Source organism: Benincasa hispida, chromosome 7, assembly GCF_009727055.1.
Source record: "Benincasa hispida cultivar B227 chromosome 7, ASM972705v1, whole genome shotgun sequence".
In the NCBI taxonomy this organism is placed as follows: domain Eukaryota; kingdom Viridiplantae; phylum Streptophyta; class Magnoliopsida; order Cucurbitales; family Cucurbitaceae; genus Benincasa; species Benincasa hispida.
In genome coordinates this window covers 45,604,047-45,617,251 of record NC_052355.1, presented here as the reverse complement: position 1 = coordinate 45,617,251, position 13,205 = coordinate 45,604,047, and the positions used below count along the sequence as shown (strand labels likewise).

Below are 13,205 nucleotides of genomic sequence, written 5' to 3'. Positions count from 1 at the left end.
AAATATACATATGTATACTATTGAAAAATGAAAAAACAAAACGAGCTTAAAATATAAAAATTAAAAATATTACCAAAATCAACTTTGTTTTTGTTAGAATTTCAAATACCATACGTTAGAAAACAAAAAATATGTAATATCAGCAGCAAATACGTATTATGTTAAACAATTAGCTTTGATACTCTGTTCATAAAGTGAGGTTTTTATATGATAGAATAAAACAACTTCATAAATTGTTGTGTGATAAAAAGAAAATATTAGAAATATTAGATTGGATAGTTTGTTTGAATAAGATCTTTATAAAATTGTTGCAAGAATTTGTATGATAATAAACACTCTTAAATGTTGTTAATCATAACTCATTGGGATGTCCTTCTTTACGTGCCTTTCCTCTTCCTTTCTTCCTTTCTCATATATCTTAAGAGATGATAATTTGTATCTTGGTATTGTTTCATGGATATAGATATTAATTATAATTAATATTTAGAAGTTAAATATTTGTGTTTAATTCAAGTGTGGGGTGGGAGAATCAAACCTATGACCTCGAAGTCAATAGTACAAACACTATGTTACGTTCATGTTGGCAGTTCAATTCAATAATTTGTATATAGAACCTAAAAGTAAATAATTACTTAATTAAATGTGAAAGATCAATTAAACTTGACATTAATTAATTTGTCATTATGTTAATTAATTATTTAATTAAAAAATTAAAAAAATAAATACTTTTTAATTGAACATAATTAACAATAATTAATATGATTGTACTAAAATTATAGTATTGAATCTTTGATATTAATTTATTAATGAATTAAGCTATATTTTTATTATTCATCTTCAGACATAAAAATCTTACACTTTTGCAAGGTATTAAAAAAACTCATGTCACAAGGTTTTAAAGTTTTCTAGATAATAATATCTTGAATTTTAAAAAGTAGAATTTTGTTAAACAAACCAAGATAATAAATATCTATCTGAAGTCTTATGGAAAAACCTATAAAACAAACGGGACATAAAAGGTTATGTTCATGTCATTTGTTTGTGGCCTTATTATTACTCTCTTTTTATTTTCTTTTTTTATTTTTTTTCTTTTTTTTTTAACAATGTGAAATGAAAAAATCGAACTTTTGATTTCAAAGTTGATAGTAGAATCATTATGCCAAACTGAACTAGGTTTACTTTATTTTTATTATTACTCTTAAGAAACTGTAATCCATCCTCTTAAATTTTTAGAGATTAAAATACAATTTTAAAAATGAGGGGAAAAATAATAAAAGTAAAATGACATTTTTACCCTAATTTTTCCCCAATAAGTGTGTGATCTCTATATTTTAAAATGTATTTTTTTTAGTCTTCGTTTTGTTTAAAAAAAAAAAAAAAAAAAAAAAAAATAGGTCTAAAAGGTTCCTAGGTAATTTTTTATTATTAATTTAGAGGTTGACATGACATTTTAAATTTAAAATAATAATTTAGAAGAGGGAAGAAAGATGTAGGGAGGAGATAGAAAAAGATACAATTTTTTAACTTATTATTAATTTAGAAACCAAACACTCCCATGTTGTAAATTTACGAACTAAAAACATAATCTAAAAAATTATATTAAATATCATTTTAGTTTCCATAATTTGAAGTGTATAAAATTTTAGTTTCTATATTTTTGTTCAATTATAGTCCCCATATGCTTTCAATAAATCTTAAATTTAGTCCCTTAAAGTTAATTTTTTACCGAAATTGATTAAATAATAACAATAATAATTTGAGTAATTATTTTAAATGATAAAATCATTGAAAATATTTTCAAATATAGCAAAATGTTACTATCTATCAGTGATAGGCCTAATATATATCTGTCAAGTGGAAAATAGTCTGCGATAGACTCTATCACTAGTAAATAGTGAAATTTTACTATATTTATAAATAATTTAGTTCATTTTCCTTTATTTAAAAACGACCTTAATAATTTTTATGCGAAAAAATGAAATATGTGAATATGCTTTCAAAACTTATAGGAAAAATGTTATATATAACAACAAAAAAATTTTAAAAATTAAACAATAAATTAGCATTGAGGATCAAATTTAAGATTTATTATATAGAATTAAAATTAGACAATTAAAATACAAAGTCTAAAATTAAACAGACTTCCAAATAGAGGGTCCAAAATGATCTTTTAATAATAATAATAATAATAAGGAGGTAGGCATTAAGTTTTAGGGTTTGGTAAAAAAGAAAATGCTAGTATATTGGGAAAGACGGTGAGTAGGGTCAATAAAAAGAAAAAATTGGCTTGCTTTAAACCCCAATTTATTGACTTGGATATAGAACAGAAAGAATTGGAGTCTTCCCAAACCAAATCACCCAATTTTTTTTTCTTAATTCTACTCTTTAATTTCTGGTTCTTTCTTGACTCCTAATTTGGATTCCAATTTTTTATCTTTCAACTTGTGCAATTTGATTAGTTATGGAACTTTCCACACATATATATATATATATCTTTTTGCTCTAATATATATATATATATATATACGTATATATTTCAATTCATTTGGCTTTCAAAGTCATTGATCTCTTTCACATTCTACCTTTCAATTTTTCATCATTTTTTTCTCAAAATCCAATCTCATATGGGACTGTGTAAAGGAATAATTTATTAAAAGAATCAATCTCTACGTCAAACTGCCTTCTTCTATCTCAAAGTATAACTAAAAGTTTGCAAGGGGACGAATTTGAATAAGAATCTTCAAAATTATATCACTAAATTCAATCAAACCATTTTATTCTTTTGTTAGTTTAAAGTAATTGGAATAGAGAAAATTATTCCAAACTCTTTACTGATTCTTTGTACCAACTAGACTATATCTTTAGGTCGTTCAACACAAATAGCAAGTAAATTATAATTCTTTACACCTAAAAAGTCATTTGATCAAGAGTATCAAATCAATTAACAAGTATTGTTGTTGTTGCACAAATTGACCAAAAAAATTCATGTTTGTTGAATTTCACACAGCGTGCAAATGATTATATGAAAACACATATATAGTGTTTACTATACACGTTTCAAGGTTAAGTCAAAGATGAAAGAATAATCATATTGTTATTATGATAATTGTATTTATATGAGAATTCAACCAGAGTTTCAATTTCCTACTTAGATAAGGTCGAAAGAGACATGAATCAGATTAATCGGGTGTTGGTCGACCAAGCTCTTCCATTTGGCCTTAAATCTGTTTCGCTTTGATTTTGTCTCTAGTCTTTCTTTTTCTTTTCCTTTTGGATTTGTTCTTTCAAGTCTAAATTTCCAATAACGAATGTATTATACAAACTTTATGTCAAAATTTTTCATGTTGGTTATATTACAATATTGTCCAATTTTACCGTAGTAAAGTGCAGTTAAATTTTTCTTTCCCATTACTGATAATTATGAATTAGGTTAGACACTATTATGCTAAACATTGCACCATGGGATTATATATATATACAACAAATTCAACTATCCAACTAATAAAAGAAAATGACAAGCTCATATTACAATAAAGTCTAATAAGCCTCAACTCGAAATAGGCATCATACCAAATAAATGAGCCATTCTCTCTCTCTCTCTGTTTCGTTTTTTTAAAAAAAGAATGAACCATTCTCATTCTTTTTCAATAAAAAAATAAAAACTTTCTTTATAGAAAATCAATTAAAATAGAGATTGGATGTGAAATATTAATTTAATAATTGGTGTGCAATGAAAACCAATAGAGTGTTACCATAAATTATGGCACAGAAGGTATTGTGAGAAAGTTGCATAACTTTTGGGAAAATGCCTAATATATTATTGTAATGAAGCATAACCCACAAGAGGGGATGTGAGTGGGTATAATCATAAACAACTTTAAAATTATTGGAAGAGTTTTAAGTGATCGGATATTTGAGTGAACTGCACAAATATAGATACAATTTCGTAATGCATTCATCTCTTTATATCTCTATCAATCATAAAGAAAAAAATTAAGAAAATTAATACATGACAACCTGTAATTAGACACGTAGATGAACTACACTATGTGTGATCTGAAATGCACCTAATATTTTTTAGAGGGTTTTTTGGTTTAGCTGATGTGGGTCAAACAAAGAAAAGAAAAGGGTACCCAAATTCTTTTATTTATTTTTTATTTTTTATTTTTTATTTTTTAGTGGAGGGATTTGATGCTTCTATATCTACCCGTTTCTTCCTGTCTTCCTTTCTTCTCTTCTTTGATGCCAAACCAAGTAAACCCTTTTTTTAACTACACACAAAAGAATCCCAAGCTAAGTTTCTCTCCTCCCCCATGTGCATATCTCTCTCTCTCTCTCTTTCTCTCTATCAGAGGGCCTAACAGAGAATTTTGTTTCAATATTTTTTTTAAAAAAAAACATATATTATATATATTCTTTGTGGCAAAATGAAGTGGTTTGAAAGAATGGAAGTCATTTTCTCAAGGCTCTACACATTTCTCTTCTCTCTGATCTTCTCTTCCTTATAATTTTTCTCTCTCTCCTATACTCTTTAAATCTCCCACCAGTTTTCCCTCTCACCCTTTATTTCTCACTTCTTTCTCCTCTCTCTACAACAACACAAAACAGAGATTCTAAACAACAAAATATGGTTGTACTCCCCTCTCTTCTTCTTCTTCTCTCTTCAATAACAACTTCAATTTAATTATATATCATACTCTATTTTGATGTTTGTTTTAGGAAAGTGGTGATGATCAGATTGGTAGATGGGAAGGGTATGTGGATTGGAGAAAGAAGCCAGCTTTGAGAGGCCGCCATGGGGGAATCATTGCAGCATCCTTTGATTTAGGTATGATCAATAATATATGAGATTAATTAATTGTTTTTTATTTTGAGAAAACTAAAGTGAAGTAATTAATTAATTGGGATTTTAATCTAATAGTTGTGGAGATATTGGAGAATTTGGCGTTTTTAGCAAATGCAAGCAACTTGGTGATGTATTTGTCGCATTACATGCACTTTTCTCCATCAAAATCGGCTAATAATGTCACAGATTTCATGGGAACTGCCTTCCTTCTTGCCCTTCTTGGTGGCTTTCTTTCTGATGCCTTTTTCACCTCTTATCATATCTACCTCATTAGTGCTGCCATTCAATTACTCGTAAGTTTACATTTTCATTTCTTTCTTCTTTTATTTATTTATTTATTTATTTATTTATTTATTACTTCATGGAAGGATTATTCACTTCTTGCCTATAAAGATATTTATGCATATAATAAATTAGAAAACCAAAACAAAAGGGGGATTTGGGAGGAGGTGGATCACGAGCTAACTGTTGATGCCCTCGTGGTTGTAAGAAAAATAATTATAATAAAGCTTTAGGGAAAATACCTTTTTATCCTTAGATTTTGTGTGTATTTTTTATTTCGTCTCTTTAAAATTTTAAATATTACATATTTAGGTTCATTTGGTAATGATTTTTGTTTTTATTTTAAAAATTAAGCATTCAGACTCTACTTTCACCTTTAAATTTCTTCATTTATTATCTATTTCTTAGTAATAGTTTAAAAGATTAAATCAAATTTTGAAAACTAAAAAAAGTAGGTTTTTAAAAACTTGTTTTTATTTTTAGAATTTGACTAAGAATTCAACCATTGTGGTTAAAATGATGCAAGTCATGGTAAGAAATAGAGAGGAAATAAGCTTAGTTTTCAAAAACCAAAAACAAAAAATAAAATAGTTAACAAATTGAGGCTTTAATTTAAGTTTTGAGTTTGATTTCAATTTAATATTTTAAATATTATAATTTTATCCTTGAAATTTGAGTTCATTTTACAGCTTTTAACTTCGATTTTATTTTTGTCATTGATGACAATACCTATTAAATTAATGATGAAAATTAATAAAATTTAATTAATAGAGATTAATGCATGAATATTAAGTAAAAAATTAATATTAAAAATCTACCATCTTATCTATTAAATTAAAATAAAACTCAAAACTTAAAAATAAAATTATAACCCACGAACAAAACGAAAAAAGTATTCGTCTCAAAAACATTTTTTAGATTTGAAGCTGCGGGACCCACTAAAACGGGGTTACTGGCTGCTGATCATTGACCATGTAAAGTGTGCGTCGTACTGGAGTATTACCCCAAATATAATATCAAATTTATTACCATGCAAAAGCCAAAATCAAAATCTTGTTTACCTTCTTAGTGTGTTTACTGATGATTTTCTTCTGAGTCTTGTCTCTATTCGTACGCTATTGGTCCTTAATCCGACGGGGGCTCATCCAGTCAGAGGGCGCCACGGTGATGACAATTCTGTTTCGTATTAGGACACGTGTCTTTAAGTCTCGTCCACATCATACTCAAAAATTATATAACAGACAATTTTCTTTTTCTGTACAGTTGTCCATTTATGGTCTTTGTCCAAGATTTGTTGCCCACATCCAATATCCAATGCCCTATATTCATCTCATGTGGCCCTTATATACCTCCCTAGTTGTTGGTATACCTTTGATTCTCATTAATTCCCATTACCAACATCTCGGGTTAATAGCTCGACGATAATTGATATATATTTCTTTTTTTAAAGTTTAGGGATTAAAACTTCTTACATTCATTAGTCGTATTCGAAAAAAAAAAAAAACTTTATGGCTCCTAAATATTAGGTTTAATTTTCATTTAGTTTCTAGGATTTTTTTAATAATTATAAAATTAGTTTCATAGCGATGAAAAAATGATGAAATTTAATTAATTATAGTTATTTCTATGGTAGTCACCTATCTAGGAATTAATTTCCTACGAGTTTTCATGACAAGGTGAGTTATCCTGTGAGATTAGTCAGGTGTGCGTAAGTTGGCAAGAACACTCACGAATATCAAAAAAATTAATAAAAGACTGAAAGTGAATATCTAGTGAAAACTTCATATTTAAAATATAAACCTTGAAACCTAAGGATCAAATTAAAACAAAACATAAATCTTTTAGAGCAAAATTGTAACATTTTGAAACATATAGACTAAATTAAAATTAAAACTTAAGGATTAAAAATGTAATATTTTGAAACCTATGGATTAAATGAAAAGTAGACCTAAAATTTAAGGATTAAAAATATATTTTAACAAATGTTAGTTGATATTATATTAAATTTACATTCATCCATCAATTTAAGTTTTTGAATCCATCGGTATTTTAAGAAAAAAAAAAGTTATCTTTATTTTTTAATATTATTGTCATTTCAAATTACTTTTCGAGTGTTTAAAAGTGTCATTAAACTTTGAAAAGATATAAAACAAGCCTTAGAAACCACTCTATCCTTCTTTTTTTTAAGGCCTTTCAACTATGTATAGATGTACTTCAATTAGGGATTATTTATGTGACGTGTAGGATATATGATTTTTTTTAATTAAAAAAGGCAGGGATACATTGAAAACTTGATTATTTAAAAGATAGGAATGACGACGTTGTGGATTAATTTATCATTGTAGAAATATGATTAAATAATTGGGCTGAATTGACTCAACCAAATTCTATGATAAGGAATCCTTTGAAGACTTTTAAAATGTATATGAATATTTTAAACTAAGTGCTTATCTCATTGTATTAGGATACGAACTCAAAATTGAATTAAAAAACATCGGATTGATGGATAGACATCATGATGATTATTTTGAAAGATAAAGTCAGTAAATTTCAAATGATTTGTTTTGTTAATTATGATAATGATATATAAATAAATTAATATTAGAAAAAATTATAAAAATCAACCCTAAATTGTGATGGTAGTTAATTATCATCATACTTTCAAACTTTGAATTATAGAAATTGAAGTCTTAAACTTATACAGATGTTAAAATTGAATATTCAAATTTATATGACTATTATAATTATAACAATTATATAAGTTTCAAGATTCAACTTGATCATTCATTTGTCCAATTTTTACAATTATTATAAATTTGAGAGTCAAATTTTAACACTTGTAGAAATTTGAAACCCAGCTTTTTACCATTGAAATTTTGAAAGTATAATTGTAACTACCATCATACTTCAGAGGTAGTTTTTGCAACTTTCCTTCGATACTAAATTTTGCGGGAAGTTGTAAAAACCAAGTATGGTGGTAGTTGCAATATGTCATCCAACTTTCAATTATACAGGTCTTATAATTAGATCATTGAATTTATATAATTATAAAAATTGTAATAATTTACCGTTGTATAAGTTTTTATAATCTTGAAATCCAATTTCTACAATTATAACATTTGGAAGTCCAATTTTAATACTTTATAAATTTGATTGATTAATTTTCATAAATAGAAATCTGATAGTGTAATTACAACTATCATCATATTTTAAAGATAGTTTTATATTTTATTTTTAAAATAAGTTTTGTAATTTATTTTTAAAATATTCGACTTTATCAATTGATATGAGACTTATCAGGAAGAAATGGTGTATGAAAAAGAAATATGATAAACATGAGACAATGGGGACATAAATAGAGGGATTTTGAGGGACTAAAGTTACAATAAGATTTAATTATATGGTATAAAAATGAAGAGAAGGAAGCATCTTAAAACGCGACATTACATGGTCAAAACGACATAAAAATTAAAAAGATGTCCGTATAAATAGGTAAGCGGCAACCAATAAGGTGAGAGAAAAGAGTAACACGTGGCCCGAAGTGTGTACACGTAAGTGTCAGTGCATTTTTTATGATGAGAGAATATGATTTGTTTTGTACTGACACCTGGCTCATTGCATTAAATACTTACTCAACTCACTACAATATGCATATATCCTATCATTTCAATTTCTTTATTCCCATATTCGGTTACCCCTTTTATTGGGTCGGGTTTTTGTTCAAATGGCCCTACTCAATCATCCATAACTTACCCTACCATTACTTACATTTTGCTACCTAGCTTTTACTACTTTTTTTTTTTCTTGGAAAACCCTCCATTAATGCCCATTTGTTTGTCATTTGTTTTTGAAGTATTCATTATGTTTTGAAATTTTGTTGTAATATTAAATTTTTATCTTTGGAGTGAAATTTTGTTAAAATGTTAAATGTAACGGTGTTACAATTATCTCTAATTAAAATTGAGATTATCACTTTGTTCAAATAAATTTTATTTGACATTATGTGAATTTCAATTTAAAAATTTGTAACTTTTGAAAGAATAAAAGCATTTTTGTAATATAAGATAATATTTCAAAATTTTCTTTTGGTCATCTAGTTTAAACTTTTAAAACAATGAATAGAGTTAAAAATTTTAGTGAGTTGTAAAGTACTTGAACTTACATAAAGAGTTAGTATAGTATAATTGATGTTTCTTTTTTGTGGGACTCGCGAACTCCTCAACTCCAATTCATTGAATCAAACACCTCCAATTAGGGAGCATTTGGTTGGCCTAAGGAGTAACCTATGAAATTCGTAGCCTTAGGACTAAAAAACTTCAATTTCATACAACTCTTCACACTATAGGTCTCTCAACTAAACAACTCTTCAAACTTTACAATTTTACGCTTTATCCTAAATGTTAGTGTTCATCTAAAATTGTGTTTGCATAGTATTTATAATTAATAAGTTCCTACCTTGAGACCTTTGCAGCTTTCACCAATTGAATAATATTCAAGTCATCTTACACTATCAAAGTTAAATCTATCAAACCGTTGTCCTCTAACAGAATGTGTGTTATAATTGATTGAGTTGATAATAGTAGTAAGTCCTAACTGTGTCATCCAGCACTACTTTTCTTATCCTTAGCTCAGTCATTTCTTTGCCTCTTCTTTTTCCATAGTTCCTTGTACAATGTGCAAAATCTAAAGCCAAGCATTTGACCAGGGGTTGGCAGTATTGCTAATACAAGCCAAGATGCCATCACTGATGCCTCCTCCATGCGATCACCAAGCAAACCACAATGCTGTGTGCGAAGAAGCGAGCGGTGGCAAAGCAGCAATGCTGTTTGCGGGGCTATATTTGGTGGCGTTGGGGGTCGGAGGCATAAAGGGGTCGCTGCCGTCACATGGGGCAGAGCAGTTTGATGATAGTACCCCACAGGGCAGGAAAAGAAGATCAACTTTCTTCAACTACTTTGTCTTTTGTCTCTCATGTGGTGGCCTAATTGCAGTCACATTGGTGGTATGGGTTGAAGACAACAAAGGGTGGGAGTGGGGCTTTGGAATTGCAATGCTCAGCATATTTTTGTCCATCATTGTCTTCTTTGCAGGCTCCCCTCTATACCGCAATAAAATACCTGATGGAAGTCCATTCACAACAATTAGCAAGGTATATATAAGTATAATTAACCATAGAAATGAAGTTAAAAGAATGGGGAGAAGTTAACTGAATCAGCCTTTTGTTTTTTGACTGAGAACAGGTTTTAGTTGCTGCAACGTTTGGTTGCTGCATCAGCACGAACTCGCGAAACTCGATAGCGAGTATGGCAATGAGCCCCGCTCTTGATGACAAGGAAGCTAAACAGAAAGCAAAAGAAAGAGGTTCAACAAATCATGTGGTGGACAAACCGTCAGAGAGTCTCAAGTTTTTAAATAATGCAGTTCTGAACAAGCCATTCCATTCAGCATTAGAATGTACAGTTAAAGAAGTTGAAGAGGTCAAGATCGTGCTGAGAATTCTACCTATATTTGCTTGCACCATCATCCTCAATTGCTGTGTAGCTCAGCTCTCCACATTTTCGGTTGAACAAGCATCAACAATGGACACCAAAATAGGTTCCTTTAAAGTTCCTCCTGCATCTCTCCCCATTTTCCCTATACTCTTCATCATGTTCCTCGCCCCGATATATGATCACTTAATCATCCCATTTTCTCGAAGAATAACTAAAACCGAAACGGGAATCACTCATCTTCAGAGGATAGGAGTTGGGTTACTTTTTTCTATTGGAGCCATGGCAGTTGCAGCAGCTGTGGAGACAAAGCGCAAGAGAGTAGCCACCGAAAACGGTCTACTCGACTCCGCTCAACCGTTGCCCATCACATTCCTTTGGATTGCTATTCAATACTTGTTTCTTGGATCAGCAGACCTTTTCTCCTTGGCTGGATCATTAGAATTTTTCTTCACAGAAGCACCTGCAAGCATGAGATCCTTGGCTACATCTCTCTCCTGGGCTTCTCTGGCAATGGGTTACTACCTTAGCTCAGTGATTGTATCGATAGTCAACAATGTCACGGATAACTCTGACCACAAACCATGGCTATCTGGAAGAAACATAAACCATTATCACCTAGAGAGATTCTACTGGTTGATGTGTGTGCTCAGCGGATTAAATTTTGTGCACTACCTATTTTGGGCCATGAAGTACAAGTACAGACCAAAATCACAACAATAGGTGAAATAGCCACAGAAACACAGATATATATATATGATGCAATAATACTTAAAGGGTTCCACACATTTATTCAAACAGATTGAAATTCCTATCCCCATCCAGAGGAGATCAGAAACTCGACAAGTGCTGCAAATGCTCTCATCTTTCAGCTGGCATGAGATAGAATGGGAGGGTAAATTTTTCGTCTTGGCAGAGCAGGTAAATGTGGTAACTGGCATGTGAAATGTCTTATATCAGTGAATTTCTGTGATGCAAAGCATCTTTTTATCAATCTCTTGTGTTTGGCCAGTAATTCAATCTTCTTTATTACCATGTCATTTACATACCAAAATTGACGGCTGCTAAATAACAACGGGACGAGTGGATATAGCATAACACATTTGGGGGCCACATAATATACTATCCTATGTATGAAAGTTAGATGAACAGCAATAACAAAATGGTAATTTTAATCATAACCCACGAGTCTGCAATAATTTTAAGCAAGAAAATTTGCAATCCGAGGGGAAGATAGGGATCAACAAGTTATTGAAAAGTCACCTTTCATGTCATGTCGCGGTCTGAAAGCTCACAGTCACAGTCTGCACCTTCAAGACGCATCTGAGCCACTTCCTGGAGAGTCAATTGAATTAGAAAAACTTATGAACCGAAATTCGGTTAGGTTCACAATGACCTAATTAATAGGGATGCTTCGCAATGGCCTAACTGAAAATTGATGCTTCTATATCTACCTCTATTTACACACGTCATGCGTAGGACTTCCATCACTTTCTGGCGATGTCAGTTTGTCCAGTCTCTCTGGTTTTGTTGGTTTGAGACCCTTGGCTTTTCTTTGCATTGGTGGCAGTGAAACTATTCCTCGAGCAAGGCAGCCGATAAGTCATCGAAGGGTTTGTGTGAATAAAGGAATGGTCAGCATTACTCATTTGAAAGTTTCCCACGGTGATCTAATATCTTTTCAAGAAAATGACGCGAGAATCCACTTGATCGCTAGTTTCTAGATCATCAGTAAAAATTACGACACATTTGGCTTTTCTTGAACGAATTTCATGATCTTCCACCATACTTGCGTCATTTTCTCCTTCCTGTTGTTCTAACTCGTTGATTTATGTGTATGACCATCGAGGAACTTTTATACTGATTTCTCTTATTCCAATCGAGTTTTGACGACTTGCTTTAGCGTTGTAAGGAGTTATAACTGCATCGAATAAAAAGATTAAAGATTTTTTCACGAATTCTAGGCGGTTGTAGAGGGATTCTGCATTCCTTTGAAGACAATGAGAAGATCTAGGGTAGAAAGTAGCTCCCTGGTTACGCTAATTATTGAAGAAGTGCTCTGAGTTCGCATTTTTTGGGAGAAAGGATTTTTTTTTTTTTGTCACAAGCTAGTTTTTTCTCTATTTTGTGGGGTGTTTGGCTTGAAAGTAACAACAAGATCTTTAAAGTTCGTGTATCGAAGTTTAGGAGGTAGTGAGGCTTAATGCCTCCTTGTGGACCTCCGTCACTAGGCTTTTCTATAACTATGATCATAGTTTGATTTTGTTGGAATGGAGTCCCTCTATGTTGTTTATTGATTTTTTATGGGGGGCTAGTTTTTTCGTATGCTCGTATATAATCTTTTACTCCTCTCGGTGAAAGATTGGTTCCTTAAAAAACAACAATAATAAAATAACAATGACCTAATCAAAGCCAACTCACAAACACTGAATAAATAATAATAAATTTTAACCAGTTCACGAATATACAACAATCCAAAGTTCATCTAGCAGGTTTAATCAAAGGACGGATAAACCATTTGGACAACAAAGTACTTGAATGCCTAGTGAGTTCAATACATTCCTTCATACTAATAAGTTAAATAATAA

The 13,205-nt window shown here is 30.3% G+C and overlaps 1 protein-coding gene across 1 annotated transcript; it reads left to right on the top strand.

Moving 5' to 3' along the window:
* The first annotated feature begins 4,229 nt into the window (after positions 1 to 4,229).
* Positions 4,230 to 11,652, top strand: LOC120082128 (protein NRT1/ PTR FAMILY 4.6-like). Its single transcript, XM_039037366.1, has 5 exons — positions 4,230 to 4,630; positions 4,720 to 4,828; positions 4,922 to 5,139; positions 9,834 to 10,277; positions 10,369 to 11,652. Exons 1-5 carry the CDS (start codon positions 4,628 to 4,630, stop codon positions 11,338 to 11,340), a joined length of 1,746 nt encoding a protein of 581 aa, XP_038893294.1. The 5' UTR covers positions 4,230 to 4,627; the 3' UTR covers positions 11,341 to 11,652.
* The last annotated feature ends 1,553 nt before the right edge of the window (positions 11,653 to 13,205 follow it).

Bases quoted from the DNA above. Each gene is read 5' to 3' on its own strand.
- LOC120082128 (XM_039037366.1), top strand. The intron at 4,829-4,921 runs GTATGATCAATA...TTAATCTAATAG, and splicing joins TGCAGCATCCTTTGATTTAG to TTGTGGAGATATTGGAGAAT. The intron at 5,140-9,833 runs GTAAGTTTACAT...GCATTTGACCAG, and splicing joins GTGCTGCCATTCAATTACTC to GGGTTGGCAGTATTGCTAAT.